Source organism: Varroa destructor, unplaced genomic scaffold (assembly GCF_002443255.2).
Source record: "Varroa destructor unplaced genomic scaffold, Vdes_3.0 BEIS01000004.1, whole genome shotgun sequence".
NCBI lineage: Eukaryota > Metazoa > Arthropoda > Arachnida > Mesostigmata > Varroidae > Varroa > Varroa destructor.
This window is the reverse complement of record NW_019211457.1, coordinates 13,270,023-13,294,712: the sequence shown is the minus strand read 5'-3', so window position 1 is coordinate 13,294,712 and position 24,690 is coordinate 13,270,023. Positions and strand designations below refer to the sequence as shown.

Genomic DNA, 24,690 nt, shown 5'->3' with positions numbered 1-24,690 from the left:
TACAAATAAACCTAGCCCATTTCTATCACTACTGCTATATAAGGATGAGATGCATATCACAATTGTGTTGCTAGCAGTGGTGGCAGCATGAACTGCGCAAGTCGTCAAGGACGAGAGACAATTTGGGGATGGACGAAGTGGTCGGCCAAGCTACAAATCGACGGGTTATGCTGGTGCTTCTGGATGTGAGAGGAATTGCCCTCCGAAACTGCCCTCCCTTAATTCGACGGTTCGAGAGATTTCAATGAATGTGCTTTCGATTGCCGAGGGAAGTTTCGGTTCGAACAAGTAGAGCAGGCGTCACCTCGACAAGCACGCGATCCCGTTGCAGCAAACCCTTATGGGTTCACCTTTTGCTCAGAAGACTGACAAGCGACCCTGGGCCTCTTGTTGTCCCACGCGTGGTAGCTTTTTATGACCTGTATTAATAATTTCTGTCGTATTAACGGGATGTTGCTCACATGAATAGCATCTATGCCGGCACTTCCACGTCGTCACGATATATAGCATTTGCCATCTTATATATATGTCTCTCTCTTTGTTTGAAAAGCTACGTGCCTTGTGGGACGACTTTAGACGGTGGAAAACACATTCGGCATATTTTAATTTAATAACCTATTATTTTTTGTCTAGTGTAGGAATAAACATTTAAAACCTCTGTGAAATACCTATTCCTACATGAAACAATTATCTAAGTAGGATTAAAAAAATAAAAAGCGAAGCTACATGCTTAGGCCAAGGTTGAAATAGCAAAAAAGTCAGAATTCATACTATGGGAACAAATTAAACCGTCAAATTAGAAGTCATCTCTGAGTTCTTCCCCTGCCCCTCTTTCTGACGCTTATACTGATCCAATAGCTCTATAAATATAATAGATAATTCCTCTGGCTGACGGCTAGCGATCTTCTAGCCCCAATCGAAAGCGTTCGCCGAGCCCGTCATCGATCGAGTGATCAAAGCGGCCATAATATATCAGGGAATCAGAAAATACTAAGAGATAACGGTAGAAACTATAAGCATTTCGTGAGATAAATGAAAAGCAGCAATTTCTTTATAGTACAAAACGAATCTTCTGGAAGGAAGCCGCAGCAGCGGATGCTGCCGTAACCGGCCGCCAATAAAAGCAGCCTAGACGGTTCAGAGCGTCGGGCTACGAGTATAGCCAATGGTTTGACGCTCATACGGCAGTGCCTTCGTAACAATAGCGGTCATACGGCAAGCCAATGACGGGCAGGCAGACAAACCGACGGACAACGATAGCAGAAATGAATTATTTACTACTAACGTTGCACCCATTTCTCCTAGCGAACGCCCAAATGTTGTTATTATTATTATTATTACGGGAAGACATGAGCAGACGGAATATGGCGCACGCAGCAAAAGAGCCACGCGTTTTATGTACGGGACCGTTGCGGACAAGCCAGTGAATCGTTTAGGCGGTGGTACGTAATGGCGGGAGGGTTTAATTCGAGCAAGGGGAGCTTAGTACGGGCGGCTAGTTAGAAGAAAGGGGGATTTGACATCTAAAAACTTAGGTACAGGTAGCGACAGCAACCCGATTGGATGAAACGAACAAATAAATGGCGCTGACTAAGATGGCCGCGACCGTTCAGATAGCGATCGTAAAAAAGAACGAAAAAAACAGTTGCTTAATAACGATAAAAAATAATGTTTAATTTCTGTAAAATGTTAGCAGATTGAATGCTATAATAGCATTAGACTGTACAGTTCTTCGATTATCTGGGGCCGATGGCTGGCGAATGCGCGGACGGTGAGCCCACCCGAGTGGGCTTTAGAAATGGGGATAGTTTTTTTGCGATCCTCAAATAGTGTCCCATTGATTTTTCGGTTGATTGCGAAAGTTGACCAGTAAAAGGTGTTCGATTTGCTCAGTCACAGTCTGACATGCCATATAGTACTCATATGCCTTACGTGCACAATGGAGCACTTCTGCTACCTACTAAACAGCAGCGACAAGCGAAAAGTGCACGCTTAGATAACACTTATCTACTAAATCACTGTCTAGCAATAAAAGGAAACGTACCCAAACTCGACTCAAGTAGCAACCAAAAAAACGCATGGAAAAGAAAACAGTTAAAGACGAACGAAAATATTCAGTTGTCGGCCGATATCAAACTGCGACATAAGCGGATATCCGCTGAAAATTTAAGGGGCTGACTGGAATGAAACGTCTACCGCTTTACAAACCGGCCACGTACCGTCCAAACGCCTGGCGTAGTATAGTTAGTTCTGAATTTCCGTGATCGGATAATACAATCTATAACAGCAGCGTTAACTGAAACTCTAGCCGTATTGGTCGACACCATCATAAACGACACCAGCCAATGACTCTGTCTCCAGTAATGCTTTGTTCGTAGTCTTTCGCCTTATAATTAATTATGTTTCTCGTTTCGGTCGGCGTTTGTCGGTTTGTTTGTAACTGTACGAGTATGTGTGCGTCTTTGCTAGTGTGCAAATACGTGTTCTTCAGAGGTTTCTTTTTTACGGCAAGAATCGATTTCTACGTCATATCTTATCACCCTTACTAATTGTCTTGGGTAGGCGAACTGATGGCCGATGTGGTCCGGTTCATGTTGTAGTAAGAGACGTGTCTGGTCAATTTGGATGTGTTTTCATCGGGATTGAAAATTTGGCGGGGGCGGTGGTAGTATCTTCACGGAGCCTGAAGGTGCCAACTGTAGATATTTGTTTGGCCAACAGAGCGTGACAGATTCACAGAATGGTTGAATAAACAAGCTGAATAGGTAAAACAAAAGGAAAAATGAAGCTCATCAGAGAGAGACGAGTAAACAATTGCTTGTACGCAGGTATCGTGTTTGAACACTGAACTCAGAGATGCGGAATTTCACACGGCCAGGTTTGACCATTTGTAAGAACACACGGCCACCTGGAGTCGGCCCGCGGTGGAGGAAGCCAGTCGTTTGAAGCAATCCTTAGCTGAGCCAGTACATGACATAAAAAACTGAAACATTTGTTTATTTTAGGCAGACGCGATTTAGTAACGAAGTAACTTATTTCTTTTATAAAATGGCTCAAATAAAGAACACGCTTTGAATTTTTATATTCTCGAATAACACCGTACAAAGTCCATTGATTCTAACATTCTATACATGTGTCTAACCAAATAGGAACCTCTTCGTTTAAGATATACTTCTTCAACATTTACGTGCCGCAGCGGTTTGGCCGTTGGAATAAGCTTTTGCTTGAAATGTACCAGAAGTCGGTGCTTGAAGTCCAGTAAACGTTATACAATACACGTCATGTATGAGTAACTAAATTTATTATAATATTACTTGATTTACTTTAATAATTAAGTTGAAATTAATATAGATGCTTTTTCAACGAAAAGTTATCTATTTCCAAAGAGATCCCATGAGCGATTAAAACTTAGACACCGAGTTCTATTGAGCATTCTTACTAGCCCTCATGATATCTGCGTGGTAAAACATAGCACATAAATATTGCCTATAATTGCTCGCGCGTCCTAGCATTTGTCTAGCTATCAATATGCTTTTGCAGCTAAACGCCAGCAGGCCGACCTAGTGAACTTAAGTTGAAGTTGTTAAAAGACTTTCAATATTGCAACCAACTCAAGAAATCAGCCGGCTTACCACACCGCTAGCAGTTCAGTTACATCGATCAACGGCTTCTTAGGATTCGAAACCGAAGTAGGTAAACAGCTGAAACGTATTAACGGCCAGTTATTTACATTATCATTGAAAACCCATTAAGATGCCCAAAAAGATTCCTTTTAGGTATACGTAGGTTTATTCGTCATAATTTTGCTCATGGTTTTCCTTGACACGAAGAAGGTTTCATGCCGAGTTGACCGTCATTGCGTTGTCTATTGGTCTGTCCCAAGAGAGTTACTTGTACGCATTAAAGGCTTTTTGTAGTAATTCGAAGTATACTATGCCTCTATCATTCCCGCACACTATATTCCTCTGATGTCTCCAGAAGACGCGATCTGAGCAAATTCTGCTGTATTCATGTCCTTAAGGTAAAATTTTTTTGTGAAACACTCATTTGGTAGAAACGTTTATCATAAAGGATCGGAATGATGCCTTTATTAACACGTATTCGTAAAATCGTTTCAAAATCAAGGATCGCTTACGAGAAACGCTCAAGTATCAACACCGTCACGCGCCGCTAATCAAGTATGAAGATATTGGCTCTTGTTCAACGTGACACGTGGTTACGGACCACAATTCCTTCGCTATCTGGAACGTGAGTACGACCTCTTGGCCTAAGTCCTATTCAAAGGACACGCTAGCAGTTGACTTACAACAAGGGTATCTTGTTCGTCACGAATGAACGTTATTAGTAGAATAATAATGATAATATGGTGTGCCAGTCTTAACGAACCGATTTTGGCCAATCCAGCGATGATTATCCATACGACAATGATGAACGGGGCGGACACGTGTTCAAAGTCGATCGCGGCAATTATGAACGTTTTCGGTCGCTCGTGGTGACCGGCCCGGTGGCCACCATTGTGGTTATTTGACGAAATCGTCGAATGCAGAGGGGTAACCTGAAATAGCACCGCCAAAAGTCACGGGCGAATCATTATTGCAGGCAACAAAAAAACGACAAATAAAATGAAAATGATGGCGGTTACAATAAACGGCCAAAAAACAAAATTGTGTATTCTTAAATAAGACATGCACAGAATGGTAATCGATTCATTGTCAAATTTAAATTAGTAATTAGATGGAAAATAAATTATAGACGGCTACTGCTCGATATGTTATCCGAATTTTTTCTAACAGATCTGTGAAGTGGAACGATAACGCCATTGTTAGCGCTGAAGCCTTAATTAGCAATCGTCGCATTTTCACGGTGACCATAAGAACGCACTCAAGTAGATGCGCGCAAAGGAGGATGAGGATGTCGGAGTAAGAATCGATTACGATAAGCCTGCTGCTGCTGCTGCTGCTGCTGCTGCTGCTGCTGCTGCTGCTGCTGCTGCTGCTGCTGCTGCTGCTGCTGCTGCTGCTGCTGCTGTTGCGCGAAAGAAGCTCAATCGAAAACACAGTAATGTATCTAAAAGGCTTCGAAGGCACCTGTTGCGTCTGCTTATGGCAATGAGCGAAAACGTTCCAGGCACAAGCAGGCGTTAAGACTACATAAAATTGGTTCTGTTTGGAAAAATCACACCTAAATGCGTCACTATGCAGCAGTGAAGAAATTCTTCTCCGATAGAAAACATGGCTAACGTTTTCGTTGTGTCTTGCTTATAGGCGCGCATAACTTCCAGCTATCTAGCTATCATAGTCTCTAGAAACGTCGTACTGTCTTCTAGATGAATATTCACGAATGGAAGATCGACGCAAGCCTCAAGTAACCTGGCATACAGCCATATAAAAATTAAGCCAGTTAGAGTGAAAGATACTCAATTGAGTTACTGTTATTGAAAGCAAGCTAGTTTCTAAGTGGCTGTCTGAAGGCAGCCCCATTGTTCTTGAACGACAGAGACCATTTACAAGACTAACTTCATATTGATCGCATTAACTTATAAAGTTAGTGAAACGGTATTATGGCTTACAATTGACTTCACAGCAAAGCGAAGATGTGTTTGAGGTATGAAATGATGTATGTGTAGCTAATGAGTACCGAAGGCACACCTTTTGCATATATGTATCAACTAATATTTTAAGACATTTCAAAAGCTCGCATTAATGAATCAGAGAGAGTGAAATCTAACATAATTTTCTTTTTGTTTCAAGACCATCCGCTTGTGTTTTTCTAAGTCATATGTCAATAATGAACTCACTCACAGGAATCTTCTGGCGACCGTCCCAATTGGAAAGTAGTCCCCTTCCGGTCTTTCCCATTAGCGTTTACTGCGATCGAAAGGCTTGTGATAAATGTAAGTCTCCAGCTACACGTCGTTCATGCCTTTTAAGCTAGCCTTTACGATTAGGTTTAAAACACCGATTAATGGGGAACACCTATAACAAGACAAAACATTTGGTCTCACTTACCTGAGGATCAGAGTTTGTCGGTTGGACCATTCCTGTATGGGCGTGTTCATCAGGTATCGTCGTGTCCCGGGTCCTGAAAATGCGCCAGGAGTCAGCAAATAGAATAATAACAAGCTAGATTAGATGTAAAGATGAACTGCTGAAGGACATTAAGCTGACTGGAACCTTTTGAGTCTATAGGGAAACAGCGAACGAGAACTTCAAGTGCACATGATCAAACCCTGATTTCGTCATCTACATAATCACAATTGCATGTTTGATCATGACGCATGAAGTTCAACGAAGTATTTTTTCATTTACTCTAATTAAATCGAACCTGATTCGATGTTGAAGGTGAGTTGTTTATATTGAGATGAATGGATTGCGTAAAATGAGTCTGATAGGGGAAAGGTCAAGCAAAGCTTTTCTATAAACTAAAAAGAAACCGACGGCGGAATTTTGTTAGATAAGCAATGCGTTAAATCCCAGTGTTATCAATTCTTATTGGCGATTGCGCGATTGACCACTAGTCACAGGTGGGTCTATCTAGTCTAAGCACGAGAATGAACTTCCGGATTACGGTAATTTTCCACAGTCAACTTCAACCTATCGTGGACATCGTATTTTTTTCCTGAAAACAGAATCGATTTTTTTCAATTTCGCTCGGACTAGCCAATATGGACCGGGCTACCTCGGGAAAAATTAGGCCCGATATTTAGATCGGTGTCCGACGGCGCCAATAGACCATCGCGTATCTACGTGCTGTCCTGATCTAACAACCCGGTGAAGCAAATGTGGGTATCCTACTCCTAGTTCACTGAATAGTAGATACCTCTTCAAAGGGCGATAGTACACCGCTGTCATCGTAGTTATTAACACATTTTCTAAACATATATATATATATAGATATATGTATAGCAGTCCATTAAGTGTGATCTCATTCTGTTTCATCGTGACGGCCTGTCTCCCTATCAGCATTTTCATTTCGGGAAGTTAAGCTGTAACGCTGATAACCCTTAGCACTCGCTTGTTCTTAGCCAGTTATGACACAGGCCCGAAGCAACTCGTTTTTCAGTGAGGTAAATGCTGAACTAAAATGTTTATAAATGCCCCCAAAAACGTCATACTGCTGCTGAATACTCGTCACTAGAAGGTTGAAATTATTTAGACATGGCCACTTCGTCTCTTGCGAAAATGTACCACGCTTTCTGTCTGGTAACAAACACGTACTTTGCAGGTTGGGTGTCGCAAGTTCTATTTTACTTTACTGATTTGTTTGTAATTGGCTAAGGGCCAGCGAATGCGAGTAGACTAATAGAGCGCTTTCAAGAAGCGGGTTTGATCTCTCCACCAAACGCAAGTACTGCTCGTTGTTGCCTATATATGGGTTTATGGCACTATATGCTTGACTAGTTTACGGCCATTTCTGTGATTCTCCCACTAAAAGAGATATCTCGAACTTTACATTCGTTCTACTGCCTTAGCTAAGCACTGCTGCTTCAGACGATTGGCTGCTGCCCGCACGGAACAATGCGTGCATGTTCAATTTCCGACCTAAACCACCCCATCACGTGTCGTTGTCCTATTCATCTGCTTTGTGCCTTTGACTTACTTGTCCTTGAAAAAAGCATTTTACTTGCAGGCAGACCTTTTTAAATTACGGACGCTGCAAATATTGTGTGTGACCTGTTTTTTCATTCAATTTCGAGGCAAAAATAACGTGTGTCCATTGTCGTGTAGTTGGTCTGATTCGCTATAACGAAATTTCATTCGTAAGATAAATATAGTCTTCCATTGAATTTCTGCAGCATGCTTTTAGGTTTGTCAAATAGGAGACTGCACATACTGAACCTGATTGATTGCGGTTCTCATCAATGCCCTTTATTCTTTGCGACACAGAAAATTTGTTAAGCTGACAATCGTTTTATAGTCGGTTAATATAGTTTCTACAACAGCAGCGTTTGTTCAACAATGGCCAGATCTAACAAAAAACAGACTTCTGCACCGGGTAACTAACTGTCAAGTAGCTGCGTGCGGTTATTGGGAAGTCTCAGGTCTCCTCATCTTTTTCATTCAAACCCTATATGTTCCCTGTGTTGCTCCTATAAATTTACGCTGTAACAACAGGCCAGGTTTCTGAAATCTCTCGGTCCTTACAGGGGCAAAAACTTCGAGCGAGCATATCACTATTTTTTTTTTTTCGTGGACAGGGTACCGTGCTGAACGACTCTGGCGAAAAAGATCTTTTGTTAATTTTCGAACTTTAATTCAACTAGTTACATAATAATAGCAATTTTTATTATAAATTTTACACTATTTCTAGGTCACATTGATTTGTATAAGTTTTTCCAGGGTGACACCGAACGTCTTGAAAATTGCATGTTAAAACTGTATTACACCTGGCGAAAACGGACACATACTTACATTTTTTTTGTACTAATTAATTTTCTTTAGAAATGTCGAAGAGTTCTTTTTCTGAATGGAGTATCCGTTTGTTTAGTTTAATGTCTAGCATGTCAAACCTACGGTTAAAGAAATTTGCAAATTAGATTTCTTTCAACCTTTCTTCGTCTGAAATTCATGTTACGTACTTTTATGCTTCCGTAGTTTTGTAGAGGCGAGCAAACGGCAGAAAATTCTTCCATAGAACCCATACGATTCATTTGCTCCTATTTCTGAGCATGTCCTATTGCGTTACAATAACGTGATTCGTAAACGAAAATTTAGACAAGCACCTGTGCACTTTAGCACTGCGTTTCAGTTTCCTGGTAAGCTATCTCATTTGTTATTCCCTTACTGCATATGTACTCTCTGTTATTTACGTACGGATGCCATATGTGGGTGGCGGTACACAACATCTATTGGTCTGGTGGACCACCGCCAGTCCATTCATATTAACTGGGAACAGGGATCACCCTTAAATGGGGTCCCTACCTAGGCCAGCCTCGTGAGTTAGTCAACAGCCTCGCAGCCTGTGGCAGCTCTAGGTACAAACCATGTCTTTCTCTGATACGTTAAATCACTACACTCATCTTGGTATCCTAATGATCGGCTTATCTAACGACGAACAGACACTGAGTCTCTGAGCAGGTTTGCTACTGCGACAAAAGCGTAAACTTCCATTTATTATACATCATTACCGATAGTTGGATCAATCATGCTATGGTGACGAGATTCCACGGCGAATATGAGCAGTCGTTTCCATCGTATGCGTAGGAACAATTTCTAGTTTTCTTCACCTGTTCTCATGGAAAATACAAATATGTATTGATTTTTACCTTGCAACAATCCGGAGGGTATCAGTTTTCAGGGAAAATCGACAAAGCTACTTAATTCATGATTTCAGCTAGTCGCCATATTAAGAAAGATTGTTTTCTAAAAATGTGTCTTCTGTTGTAGTCTTACTTCCTAATTTTCCCCCTTTTCGGAGCAGGTTTTCAATCCCGTCATAAGAAAAACACACGGCTTAATTGGTCTTCATGAATCAATAGCTGACCAGCAGTTCCACCTTCATCACCTAATGGTTTCATACGCGAAAGCTCCACTACCCCATTCCCATTCGATTCGTACCATTGCCTGTGCCGTTAAGTTTCCCCGCGCTACCGGACCACAGACCAGATATTCTACAATCTAACCTCAGGGTAAACCATTGAATGGATCTGCTGGGCGTGACCTTTGTGACGTCAGAAATCGAGAGCCCCAACATCGATGGTGACGTCACTGGCTTACTCAGGGTTTTTCTTCGTCTTGACGTAGTCACACTGAAGTTCTGTGCGAAGGATGCGTGTACATCGAAGAACCCCGCTAATGCTCGTGGTGAAAGGTCTATGTGACGAGAGACAAAAGCTGGAAGTGAAATTTCAGTTAGACGAACATCATCAAAAATCGGTGATATAGCTGAGGCGTCGAAGCGACTCACACGTTTATACTCACAACGTGAGCACCACGGCGACGTCTTGGCTCGGCGGAAGCGCCGTCGGTGCTGATAGCAAGCGGGAAAAATATCCCGGGTTTAAACGGAGGCGTGGACACGACATGAAAGCCTTGAGTCAGCTTTTTACTGCATATAACAACATTCACCCTATCCGTGTTTTTCAAGCCATGTCTAATCGCGTTTTACAAATTATCTAATCCTAGTATAACTATCCATTTCCCTACTATTAATTGGAAAGTTCGTCATCGTCCGCCTCGAATACTGATCGAAGGCATTCGTCAAGTGGGCAAACAAGGCTTTTCCCTATACACGTTTTCCATTCCAATCCCCGAACCCTATCGGTCCAGACTGCGCTTGGATCCTCGTATCGTTTCCATTCAACATTTGCAGAGGGGGAGGGTACATGGGGACTGGCTGTTTTCTTAAAGTTACTAGGCTTTACACGAAGCCTGCTAATCAAAACTAAGAAGATCGCCCATCTCACAATACAGAAGAGACTGCAGTTTTGTGACGCGGCCGACGGCAAGGTAATGCGGCCGGTAAAAAAAGGCCGCCAGCTACGAATGCTGAGCACCAATCTTTGCTCACCTCCTGATCCACGGAAATGACAGGCGAAGCTGGGATGCATTAGTGCGCATATGGCCAGTGACGTTTGCTGAAATACAGCAGAACGACAAAGGGATAAGCACCAATTCACATATGCAATATGACTAGAAGTTTGTATCAAAAAATAGCGCATAACCTCTTATAATACCTTCCCGTCCAGGTCTGAATGTAAATATCTGTTGCTAAAGCAGCAAGTGCTGCTTTTATAGAACTGTATTGTATATTGTTAATATTAACTTTACCTAGCTGACATTTTAATCGTTTGATTAATATGAAAAGTCGAATTGGCGTTACTTGGGGATTAAGGCGAGGTTCTGAAAACTCGTATCATAAAAAATTCGGCATTCTAGAATCGTCGAACGGCGGTAGTGTCTTTTTTTAACAGTTAAGCAGCCCTTCCAAACTTTTCGTTCGGCTTTTGGATTTGAGTTCGGATCCGAAAATCCAAAAGCCATGATATCTTTGAGCTTGCGCCACTCGTAGGCCAGGTTATTGAACTAATCAAATTGACTTCCCTGTGTACAAGATCCCGGACAAGTGGTAAAGAGAGCCTCGTGCGGGCACAGAACGATTTCGAAAGCTAAATCGTTAGGTAATGTTGCCTGGGGCACGATGGAGACTGATCTCGAATATCATACAAGTAGCGAGTGTTTAGATATTCGTCCAGGTAAAATAAGACCTTGTAGTAATCAGAAGATTTAAACATTTAAATAACTTGAAAAAGCTTCTTGCCTCAGCTGTGGATACTGCCCCAGACTTCGTTGTTGTAGGTTGGCATTTACCTATATTCGGTCCACAATGACAAAAAAGATACAGAGAAAATGTTCAACATATAACGGGGAAATGGTGCAGGTATAAGCTCCATCAAGTGACCAAAAGTTAGTCTTTGTTACAAAAAAATTGTTATTTCCGTGAAATACAGAGGCGATTTCTCACTTCAACTCACTCGTGAGTATCTGACACAGGGTATATCAATATACACGGACAAAATAGAGTTAGTCTTTTGGGCCACATGACTGCTGTCATTATTGAAAAAAAAAGACATTTTTTAATGACTTCAGCTACTGGCTTAAATAAACGAATCCGTAACAGTCGTGACTCTTTGGTAAGTCTCCTTTAACAGGAAAAGCCAGCTGACCTAAAATCGAAGTTGGAACATTTATGATGTACCATATAACTAATAAAAGTTTGGCGCCAACGTTTCCCACCTTAAAGGTCGATTTGATCCTGACGTATGGGTCAACACTACATGCGCCATACAAAACTCGACGCTAGATGATTATACTGATTTAGGTCGCCTGACTCAAAATGTAAATCGTTACCAAAATGAATACTATCCTTTAAGCTAAATATGTCTCAGTTCGAACCTAGAACAAATAACCTTGTCCCATTATCAGAGATCCACATTACGTGACCCAAAATATACGTGTAGGCAAGTTCTGAGGTGTGATTGAGCGTAACCAACATACCCGGATGGGTCGTTAAAACTATTAATTAACAATCAGCGTCAGTTAAACCAAGTGTCGTCTTAATGCACTCATCCGATGCGTGTCTTTGCATTCCAACGCATTATCTATACATTGGACAAATACTTGGCAAAACAGTTCAGGAATATATATCAGTTAGCAATTTTTGGAATTGACCTACTATGGACTTATCATAACCTAATCCTCTATCACGGGGTAGCTCACTTGCCACGCCTGTCTCGTGAAGATTATCGGCAAGACTATTGTCCCTTGATTAACGTTACGTATTGTTTATATTGACAGAGATACGCTTGAGGGAGCCCCTTAACTGCTTTAAGACATAACCAAGGATCGCCATGCGTGGACGCTACCTAAAGCGTATGTTAGTATTACGTCATGATGGAAGTTTCACCCAACGATTTACACTGACCTGGCTTATGCGGTTGCGTGACTGTCACGTAAAACTGTACATCAGTGTTTTGACCGCTTACATTTGAAGCAACCCAGATAGGCAAACCCTATAGGACCCAAGTAGAGTTTTTCATTGCGGACGCTGGTGAACTTTGAAGTAGTATATATTAAAAGTGCATTTACTCAATCGAAGGCATTATACTGGGTTACAATGTAAGGGCTATAGCTCCCTTTGACTGTATTATATACCGTGACTTCTTTCCTGGTGCAACGGGATGTAATTATAGGACAATACCTTACAGTTACTATGTTATTCCTTTTTCGCTTTTGGTGATTGACAATTGCATTTAATAACCACTTAAGATATAGGTTATCTATATAAGCAGCGTAACCTAAGCGGTAATACTCAGTAATGACGCCGGCCTTTGCCATTTACATAAAGGCTTGCCAGGTATGCTATGAGAATTTAATAATAAATATTATATTATAGTCATCCATTAGAGTATATCATCATATATAGGGTAATACATCAACTCGGTACCTTTCGTTCGGTAAATTCTCATTTCAGTATTCGCTACTTACTGATGTAGATGGGCCCGCTTTATTATCTGTTTATCATAGTACATATTATACATACATGTTATATCGGCACGATTAGTTATTACATTATGCTTTAAAATAGCCCGGCACCACACAAAGGGCATTTGAAAGGGTGAGTCGCTTGGTATAGGACACAACCGACATATCGGAGCGTTAACTAGAATTGATACAAATATTGAGGGACTGTTTTTTGGACGCGATTGCTTCTTGATCACTCGTGCTAAAATGAAGCTTCCGCTGCCGTCAGATCAGCAGCTGACAAAACCCTTCATGCCATTAGGACGGATGTCTGGCTTTAATGCTGATGCCATATAGTATAGCATAATCGGAACATGGCGGAAGATAATTTACACCGATCAGAAGATTGGATGCCCCTAGCAACGACGTGGGGCATATACGTATGCTAGCATAGCAGTATAGAGTCCAGTATAGGAGACTATATCCTATATGTCTTAGTTACGCTTAGCATGCCTGTTCGGCAGTGGATCAACAAGGAAGTATGGTTTTCCAGGGAGAATTCGACTCATCTAGTTTCAGCAGTATAACGGAAATCCGTATCCAAAATCTACCGGAACCCTCTGGACAGCTTAGAGTTCAGTATGTGGAAGAAGCGTATTGGGTTGTTTACCAGGCCAAGATAATACTTCCCAGGTTTATTATCAAGGGAACAATTATAAACTAGCTTTTTTCATATGCAAGGCGAAACGATTCAAGCAAACGTAAAAAGTGTTTGAGGGATCAAATTAGAACAATATGCGCGCGCAAGCAAGACACTGCGACAATTTGGCCACAGGTTTAGTCAAATGAACTCGGTAAATTTTGTGTACTAATATACATATATGATCACCGAAAAAAGGGATAAAGGCTGTAAGTCGATCGAAAATATAGCATTTTGTTCGAACTTGTTTTGTTGAGATTTGTCGTTTTAGAAGCTGATGCAAGGCTGCACCTCTGTGCTATCTGACTGAAGTTTATTGAAAGTTTTCAATATATTCTAAAATGATTGTATAAGTTATGATGGTATTACCATAATGGTCCTAACTTTATATGCACTTCGCTAACATTGATTTCTTCAAAATACCGTTTTGCTTCAGATAACTCGTATACAGAAGTACGCATTACGTAAAAGTATGAGAATGCTATCCTAAGCACCTTTGCAAGAAACCTGCCGCTCACATATAGGTATTAGCAATATACACTACACAGATATGCACGATTTACTTCTGCCACGGTCCACATCAAGCAGTCCCAACGATTCTGCCAAATTGTCTACTTGAGCTATGTCTTACATAGGAAAGAAATAGCTCCTTTTAGCAGCGGCAAATTTTTTCTTCGGCAGCTTTCCACGTCTTGTCCAGCCATTTACTATGGACAGTATACATATATATACACATATCGCATCTGCATGTGACGCTGCATTTATTTTGCCGGAGCGACGAACTCATCGGACGGCTCCCGCTCGCTTTCTCCCTATATCTCTATTAGACGTCGCGTCAACTGGTCACAGGCAGCATACCCTTCGACGCCGTCCCATTAGCAACAACGTCGTTGGTAACGACGTCATTCTATAGCGATTGCGTGATAATCTCCACCACCCTCACCCCGATGAATCGAACGATGATCCAATCGGACACAGCTATTCAATAACATTAAGCATACGGCGCCGAAATATGTTCGTCGGTTAGCTTCTGTAACGCGCGCCATAGTTTCTGTCTGCAGACAACAATATCTCGGCTGTTCCGGTATCTTGTCGATGAAGTCGCTTTATGTCTGGGGCCTACAGCGGTGGCGAGCGACGGACAGGGGATGGCGTGGACGACATGAAGCGAAATGGTCTGTGATACATCGGTTAAACGAAGCTATCCACCGTATTCGCCACAGATCTGTCTTTGACTAGGGGGTGCCCAGCAGCTGATACCGGGACATTTAGTCGTTTGGATTTGATAGTCATAGACAGGTTCTGGAGCTTCGCTTTCAATTGAATGTATGCTCAGGTCTCTGGTGCGGTACTGCGGAGGATTATGAAGCCACGGAAAAGAAAAAGCGAGACGTTCTGATGGGTCGTAATCGAGAATCGTTTAGTGGTTTAGTCGTCGTTCGTGGCTTTTCATCTTCGGTCTTGCTAGTTAGCTAACAGTCGAAGCTTGCATATGTGCATTCAGTCGTGTTGAGTCACCTTTTGGGCTATCCCACGATGATCTACGGAAAAAAAACACTGGGAAAAGTTCGAAATAAACCTTTGCCTGCATTCAACAAATTCATCGCTAACAGAAAGTTTTTCTGATAGATGTCCCATGGAACATAAATAAAATAAGAGAGGTACGTCTCTATCTCACATGAGTATCAGCGACCGTTGAGGACAGAACCTGATCAGACGAGTAAGCGCTAAATTGCCGATGGGGACTCATTGAGGTGATTCGGAGCGGCCCGATCACGCATGACGAGAGAATGGTAATCTAATTTAGTTTTAAATGTTTGAGAAAGATGAACCTGAAAAAATTACTTTTGATCCGAAATGAGGTATGAGGGGTTCGAAGTCAGTGTTGAGAACTCCGAGACTTCAGTTCGGCACGTATCAAAAGGCGAACGCTATCTGTACATGACTGATTATAGGATTTTCAATGCTTTGTACTTTGTGCAGACGTACATAAAAGGACTGACATATTTAAAAGCACACGCTACGGCTGTGGGGGTGTGACGGAAGAACTGTTTTTCTTAAACATGCTTGTTAGTCTGTCCGGGTTCCGCCAAGTCAAAGTTGTAATTAATATTAGATCACAGATACGCAGAATAACCGCAATGTCGACCGTTCTCTGTTCTCCAAGGTCAATCTGCCGGCGTGTTCTATGAAGTTGCACACTGTTTAAATTAGTATACTGATGGCCGTGTTTGATTATTTTGCCATTGTGCGGGCATCGAGAAAGTAGCTCGTTCCATCATACACACCCCATCTCACGCGTTCTATACGAACGGCAGTTACGTCAAGTATCCACTGTCAAGAAAATAAATTTATACCAGTCGTCCGTTGGCGTAAGTGGAGTAGACTAAGTATGGCATATTGTCGAAAGATGCTGTGAACGAAATTTCATGGAAAATATATTTTACCATGTACCACTGATCGACATTCCGCGCTTATCAGGAATGCAGTAATGTGATGGCAGATAAAAAAAAAGCTTGATCTCATCGTGTGTTGCGGAAATATCATAGATCCACACAATTTCCAAATTTCAACCAATTATTCACGAGGTCAGAATACGTTGGTCAGCACACAAAATGGCCTTGTTTATTTTTATTCAGTGCATAATCCAACTGAATGAAATAGATACCCTGTACGACATAGAGAGATACCGGCTGAAATAGTACTAATTGTGCTTTAGGAAGGACCTATGGGGTCAGCTCGGCTGATCTCTGCCTCTCAAGCCTTGCTAACCCTACGTAAGCAGGGACTCTGCGCTTGAAACTCAGTCTTATCACGATAGACACAATCATCGTACCCAAACTCAAAATATTTCGGTTCTCAAAACGGGGCTCATTTGTAGACAAAGTTGATTACCTTTACGTTCGTCTATAGCCAAGATGTGTGAATGAACGCCTGCACGCAGTATTTCTCTCGGGGAATCTTCCTGTGTCTGTATTTCGCTACTGCTAAATGTCTTCACCGCTCTAACGCCCACACAACGTTTGAGCCAATACCCGCAACCCGAAAATTCTATTTAGTGTTCAAATAATGTATGGCCATTAACAATAAGGCACTAACCACGATCTGGCCATTGAATTGTAGCACAAGTAATTTCATCGTATGTCAACGTGCCTTTGAATACACAGTGTTGTTTAGTGAAAGATCCAACTTAGGAGTTGACTAATAATAGTATATTTCGTCAGTCCAAGATGTTTAGAGTAGCTCGATAGGCGTCGTACGAGAAACAGTCCGCGGTTCGTTAACGCCTCATAGACCGTTGGCGCGTACATTCGAATTTGACTTGGGAACGATAACCTTTGAACGGCAGTGTTACTTTATATATCATCTCGAAGAGCTCGCTCGAATAATATTTCACACTCAAACACAATATTTTCACATGGACTATGTTAGTGCTCAACGTCGTTTGCTGTCATAGCGTTTGGGCATTTCGATGAAAGTTAACGGCCGTACGTAATAGCGACTGGGTTTATATAAGGGCCAGTACAATCTGGACCGTTCTCGATCAGGGGATAATAAGCAATAGTGAAACTTTTATGTATTATATTAACTCTCGCCGTCACAAAAACAGCTTTACACAGGCCAACGAATATTTAACTTAGACGTTTCAATTTTTATCGACATGAATTAAGCTATGATTTATTTTAACGCCGTTGCTATTAAGTGCCAATTACCTAATGGATTGTTATGCCGGTAACCTTTATTTGGCCGTAAACCAAAGTGCCAAGCATGAAAAACTACGGCACTGGCCGGCTTCAAAATAGGTTGTCTACCAGTAACCGCATTGTTCTGATCTACTATCGCATGTACATACGCGAAAAGCTCAGATAACGGAGCTTGCCTTAGGCGAATACACAGTATTTAGGGAAGCTGTGACGAGATTTATTCTACAAAAAGAAAACTAAAGACGAGGCCTATTTTTACTGGTCAAACTCGGTCGATCACTTTCTAGCAAATGGAGTTCGTCAAGATCTAATGAGTAGATCTAGCGGTCAGATGACAAGCGGTTCAACAAGGTTGCTCCGAGAGGCGAATATCTTTCGTCCGCGTTTTGTATTGCCTGTTTTAGTCCTTAACAGTATACCGTTCGAATATCTGTCTGTTAATAAATTATATGTGTATGTTGAGAGAAGATTGAACTAAATCTGGATTTTTTGTTAATTATTGAGACCACAGAATGCGTCTTGGTAATTGATTTGCTCACTAATCCGTAGCTCATTTTATACCACTCACAATCGCCAGAGTCAAAACGATATTGCCGTCAATCGGGTTCATTTCGCAGGATATTGTTACCCTGATAACCGTTATTACAGCATATATGCATACAGGCATTGACATACATATTTCAGTGCTCCAGGACATGCCCTGAACGTTGATTTTATAACAACTTCGCCTGCGAAAAGCATATGGCAAGTTTATATGGATGGTTTGAATAAGCATTCCCTTTTCTAAAGTTCGTTGTTAGTTTAAGAGCCCTCAAACAAATGGCCATTATGAAATGATTCCGAAGACCATGATTTGTAGTTGTTTTCCCCCTCAAACGTTTTCGGTAGCCAATTATTAGTTCACCGTACTGACTAACTTCAATATTTCCGTGACATATCGCTACGAGTGTTTCGCAGCGCGAAAGTTCGATACAAGTAGTGGTTACGAGAAATAAAGTTATTAGGTTCAAAGGATATTATCAAAAAGAGTTTGAGATATATAATTAAAAAGTTCGAAGGATGGTAGAGATTATTCCCTATATTTATAGGTCTGCCGATTTGCTAGAGTGGAACGCTAATACGTACGAATTTTTTTTGAATCCAAACCACCTCCGTCTTCTTCTGACCGGTAGGCGAATGCTTAAGCCTCACCTAACCTTCACCAACTACCGACTAAATCCAGCCGTTGATTCAACATACTACCTAGAAATGTCGTTTCCTCGGCCTAAACCAGTACGCGCCTTCGATTGAATCTTTCTACTTTTGCCCGAAAACGTAATTGGGCTCAGGCAGACAGCAGTTGGCTTAGCAGACATCAAATTATGGGTCTCAGAACAAGGGTCAAAAGGAAGTCCTGATCCATATCAGGCATAATAGCTGTTACTCACCCGCCGTGTCTCTGACAGAGCACCAATGCTGGGCCTGGCATTGCACAGGCCCATTCACTCATCTTAGACATAAACACATACACTCACATCGCACCTATGAATTTTGATTCAACTATTATTATATCGATAAAAATATCCGAGTGCTCGAAGTTCTTACGGCGCTGTTGCCAAACAACCCATAATCCATAGCTTTTATAAGGTAGAGACAAGCTCTCTACTCCGATGAAGCTATTGGCAGATGAATCTGAACGATGTATATTAAAGGATACATTTGCAACAATGAGGTCGTAGGTTCTACCCTCACATTACGGATAATAACAGTAATAATAATGAGTCTGCAATAAAATATTTAGAAGTTAGTAACGGGTAGTATTTTCGCGGTACCATATAATACAGTGGAACTTTTTTCTTTGTACCTAAACTGCGATAATGATTCAGCTCTATATTTTAATACACGTACAATGGTACTTAATAATAGATGATTTAGCCCATTAGGTCTGTGGGGCACATTGCCCTCTGAGTTAGGATCATGCATCTATGATGCACGCGTTATTGTTAGACCATGCCCAAGAACCAGATGTAAACCTATTCAGCATCTTTGACTGTGGTGATGTCGTACCTATGGAATTTTACAGTTGTAAGAGACAATCGGCTCCTACTTTGTTTAAGATACATCCATTGGGGCTTGAAAGGATATAGAATAACAATGAAAAATGACCAGAACCCTGGTCGTTCCTTGGCGGCAGTCGTTTGTGCTGTAGACATTCCGTAAGAAAAGGCAAAGCCGAAAGGAGTACGCCTAACACGTTCACATATTTAGATTAAGTACGTTAGCGTCGACAAGTGCGGTTGTCCTAAAGGTGTCCTGTTTTCTATTATCGAACAAAGGGGCAACATGCGTAAAGTCACACAGCTTCCTATAACGGATTATGATTTAGCCTGTCAAATAATATAGTGACATTGGTAAGCTTGAAGATCTAGCCAGATACGATTGTTCAGTGATATCCCAAACGATTTTACTTAACGAAGATGGAATCGCAAAGGTTGTAATGTTAAAATGTCGGATATAAGTGCTATACCGATATTCATTAGTATGAGCGAGAGGCCAATTTAGCTAAGCATCGAACGAGAATGTTCGAAGATCTAATGGCAGACCGTGACAATAGATTAATTGAGTCGCTAATGATGATAACATAGTAGAAACCATGCTATAACACCGGGTCTTCATCTAGTCTTTTGGCAATTCAATAACTACGCTAAAGACGGCCTACAAAATGAGAGACTTTTGCAAACACACAATCTGTGTTTGCGTTTTGCCTTATTTGCATAGTTTTAACTGAATATAAATTATTAATTGATCGAAGTCTGTCTGATTCATTTACAGCCGTTATCCCGTACACGGCCTTATCTTTTTCTCTTTTTTTAATAAAAATGAAAGCTCTTTAATTTTGCTCATAGCTTGCGATTACAAGCAATCAACTACAATGGGTAGTACATCACGATTAGATAATGGTTAGCAGCGCTTTTCGACTAATACGTTCCCACAATGTTACGATGTACCTGAAGAACGTATTGTACCGTCTACCTTGACTAGAACAACGAAAACGATGAGGGGCATACGTGGATTTCCCCATAGGATCGGGTCGATAGTCCTAGCTGTGAGGCGTCATGGCCATCTCCAATGTGAATGGAGAAGGCCATTGGTTGTGCAAACTTTCGAATACAATTAATGGCCACTGGATAAATACGCCGGTATCCATAATTTAAATTTACTGTGAAATGACACGTCTAGACTCAGCAGGCGATAGAAAGTTACTTGCTTATTGCTGAGCCAATGGCACACTTGTGGCCTATATATTTGCACCTAGTGGTTTAATAATTATTTCATGCGTCCTATTTCGTCTTGGTCAACTCCCTTAGAGACAAATACTACCCTGATGCGAACAGGCTTATATGTGTGTTTTATGAAGGTCGACTATGGTGATCCTGTCGACCTTCATCATTTGTCTCTAAGTGCGACTTAGTTAAGGTGTTAAGCCTATCGAAAGTGACCAGCCTACCACAGGGTTAGGGCATCGATAATAACTCGGACCTGCATCGTAAAAAAGCTACGTCCTCACTGCTCTGCCGAATACAGCCTACCTCAACCAATTAGAGTAATTACGAGTCCTGAGTAACAAAATAATCATTATAAAAACGAAGCCAGCATTGGACGACCGAGCTATGCTATCTATTATATTATTGATCGCAGAAATCTGACCTGTCCACAATTGATACAATAGAATAGACTATATGTAAAGCATAGATGCTTTTAAGATCTCTCCTAAAAGAATTAATTGCTTATATTTAAAAAATAACCAGCGGGGACCTTGAACGAATATATATGTATATATATATATATATATATATAATTCGCCCAGAACAAGTATTTCTGTTGTCCTACTTGTTAGATCGACTGTAAATATGTATCAGGAAATTGGTTTTGTATACATTATCTTTTAAAGTCTTTTACTTACCGATCGAACACCTACGACAAATCGAAAGGTATAGATCCGCGACATAACTCGATCTAGGGTTCGATAGAACAGCCATTGGCTTTACTTATCCCGAATGGCACAGCTTATTCTATTGATGTTACTTGGAACGACTAGCAAACTTGATGCTGGCCCTTAGGTCCGAAAGCATACGATAGGGTTTATAGATAGGGGTACAGTATCTCCATATATACATATAAAGTATAGAATCAAATGACACAAACCTATGATTGGAGGCGGTTAGTCCCGACTGACCACTGGCGGACACTTGATTTAGGTGAAAAACGGCAAAGACCAAAAAAAGGACGACTCCATGCCGAGTCACCACAGATTCCGGTATACGCCGACCGTAGCAACTGGTGTACAAACACCCCATAATCCATCGAACAGCTGATAACTATATTCGTTGCGACAGGCACATGTGTTTATGCACAGAGGGAAGAACTTCGGCCGCTGCTGCTGCTGCGTCGTCTGTTGATCAGATGGTGAAGGCAGTACTTCGTTTATCTTTAGTCCTCACTTTTTACTGTCCGATCTTCTAGTATGATATATATATATATCGCCCTGAAAGCGTCAAACCATTATCTGCAGCACTTCATAATCATTGGTACTTCGATGCACTTCTTAACCAGGCCGCGATGACTAAATAAAATTGTACTGAAGAGGTCACAGATGGATGATTCCATTAGAAATTTAGGTACGGCTAACTTAATCACCTTGAGCTCGGGTTGAATAGTACGGATCGAACGAACCACCGTCAAAGATGATCTACCTTATACTACATGACTTTTGGCTTCAGTATACTTCGGCCAGCACGAATTCGCGCTGTTACCGTTAGCTCATCGTTAGAATGTTTTAGCGTTAAGGCCGTTCAGCACCGACGAGAGACGTCACGAAACAATATGGGTAACCCGTTAACTTTTTTCATCTACTTTTGCACTAACGCAATCGAAATGAACTTTGCCGATTAGGTGTCACTATTCTAGATAACAAACTGTTCCGTAGTTCGTGTTGTTGCATCAATTGAACTTCAATTGTTGTAGAAGTATGGGAAGTTACTTGATAAATTCGATTAGTTAACTGATGTAATAGTCATTAACACATGTGTAACCGCCAGCGCCATTCTCAAATAATCAGCAAGAACTGGTACTTGAAAGAACGACGCAAACAGATTCTCTTTCCACTTACAGGCTACACACACACAAGCGTAACCACAAGCCAAAAACGTGGTGTTGTACTTCTATCAATGGAGCCAAGCAACGGGTCTAACGATATCTACGATCGCCAGAAACTTTCTATAATTTCGCATTTTATGGTCTTGTTTCCCCTCGTTTATCTGTCTTAACGGCTGACCCCGCCACCCGATAAATCGATTACACTTATCGACTGTCACCACTTCGAACAGCTCACGCTGTTTATACGGAAGGACAGTTTTATCTGGCCTTCTCCTGTTTTAACTTCGGACTCGCACCGTCACGTGCCCGTCTGGCCTTTGTAAAGCTCGTGAAAAAGAGACCCCTCTCATGAAAAAGTCGGTATCAGCTCTCGATGAGGTAACTTGGCCAGAGGAATCGGAGGATGAAATTTCGTCGCGACTTAAGCCAGCTTCATCATCACGAACTTCATCACAAGTAGTGTAAATTCGAAGCCCATTCGAGCTATGATGTTACTTTTTGTCTACGGTCTGATTCATCGGCCGTTCAGCGGAAATAGCAGCTGCTGCCCTACTATCGCCGCACCCTGGTGTTGACTTAGATACGGAGTTGGTACCGTCCAGAAAACGTGAGCGAACCACAAGGTTGTCGCGGAGTTTACGTAGTTCCGCCACTCCAACACTGCTAGGGATCGTGCACAAATAATTATTAGCTACTGGTTCTAAACATATATATGGTCACTGTTATCTCTCACAAATTGACCGTACTGATAACCTGACGACTGGATTCACATGTGCATGTATCTGACAGTTCGTGCACTTCACGCGGCACGCACCTTTCAACTAATCCCGGCCACCTAAGCCGATTTTCTGCACGAAGCCGGTGAGCATCCGCGATGTCGCGCGAAAACTGCGCGATTCTCTGATAATAATGACGGTAGTATCGTGCAAGCATCAGCTCTTCTCTAATTTCTCCAATGTTTCGATCGGCTAGGGACACTTTCTTCGGACAATCGCAGCTCGGACACTCAGTCTTGACTACATCGGACCGTCGAACCTCAATCACCAAACACCCGACTGATACAAGCATAAAAACATCTGAAATTATCACCGATGCAATGCTGTTATGCCGCAGTTCGTCAAGTAGTAGATTTCTGAGCGGTTTTCTACCGTCGTCTTCGTAACGCCCTCTTTCTCCCTCTCTATATTTGGGTTTCTCGGATCAGAAAACTTTCTCTGATCCACAGCCGTCACCCTCTTGCAGTTGGTACTCAACGGAGTGACCTACAACAACGCTGTAAATCTTTGTGTCCGGCCGACATGGACGTGTTCCTGACTGTTGCAATAGACAGGCGAAAGCCGGCGCTGTGTCATAACAACCAACGACTGCTTTGCCGTAAGCGCCACTGACATTCAGCGCACTGGACCGAGTAGTCCATGCGCGCGCTATCCGGCAGCTCCAACCGGCGCTGAGGGGAGAGCCGTGGCAAGGGAAGCTTCGAACGCCGTTGAAGTGGAAGGAAAAAGAACGCACTGTCGAGAGGGGGCAGTTTTACACACCATGTTATCTTATACAGAATGACAGGAGTTCTACGTGGACGGCATACGATATGCCACAACGTAACATAGGCAATAGCGGACAGGGCGCACGGGAGGTTCGGCGGGTCGCTCTGAAGTCCAGGGGCGAACGCATGCCTCAGATGCAGGTTTACTACAAAACGTTATGCGTACCTGACAAGGTCGTATGATTACGGCATGAAAACGATAGATTCGTGGTTTTTTTTTTAGCTGAACTGACCAGAAATAGCTTTTGTAACAATTGTTAAGTGTATGTATATTTCATCGATAGCAGACGCACACAAGTACACAGACGATTTGTTGACTATATTATGCGTCTAGGGAACGATGTAGCAAAATCGAATGCATTTATATACTATTGTGAAAGCACAAGGCCGCCGTTTGGACAAAAAACAACGTCCATAGTGAATTGATATAAATAACCAAGAAACAGAAAATTTCGGTTTCCGCTTTTGGCCACAGGAACCAAAAGACCGGAGTCGCATGTAAAAAGAAAAAGGAATCAGCCAAACTAATTGATTGCTAACATGACAAAATTCGATTATGTAGTTACCCCCCACCCCCACCCCCCCCCTGCGGTAAACGGGAGAATAACAACAATAAGTCAGATATTATAGGAAGAAAGTAGGCTC

General features: G+C 41.8%; 1 protein-coding gene across 11 annotated transcripts in view; it reads right to left on the bottom strand.

Annotated features, from left to right (window-relative positions):
- The window catches only part of LOC111248729 (Na(+)/H(+) exchanger protein 2-like), a 90,026-nt gene extending 66,109 nt beyond the window's left edge, over positions 1-23,917 (bottom strand). For 6 of the 11 annotated variants that reach the window (XM_022801570.2, XM_022801572.2, XM_022801577.2 and 3 more), the window contains exons 1-3: positions 21,552-23,917; positions 6,009-6,081; positions 4,387-4,555 (exon numbers count right to left, since the gene is read on the bottom strand). In XM_022801570.2, the coding sequence (XP_022657305.1) occupies positions 4,387-4,555; positions 6,009-6,081; positions 21,552-21,703 (394 nt within the window). In that variant the 5' untranslated portion in view covers positions 21,704-23,917. Of the gene's footprint in view, positions 1-4,386; positions 4,556-6,008; positions 6,082-9,127; positions 9,227-9,622; positions 9,834-10,509; positions 10,577-16,557; positions 16,815-21,551 lie in introns of those variants that run through there. The other 5 variants (XM_022801579.2, XM_022801573.2, XM_022801574.2 and 2 more) reach the window with 5 other exon arrangements.
- Positions 23,918-24,690: the final 773 nt, after the last annotated feature.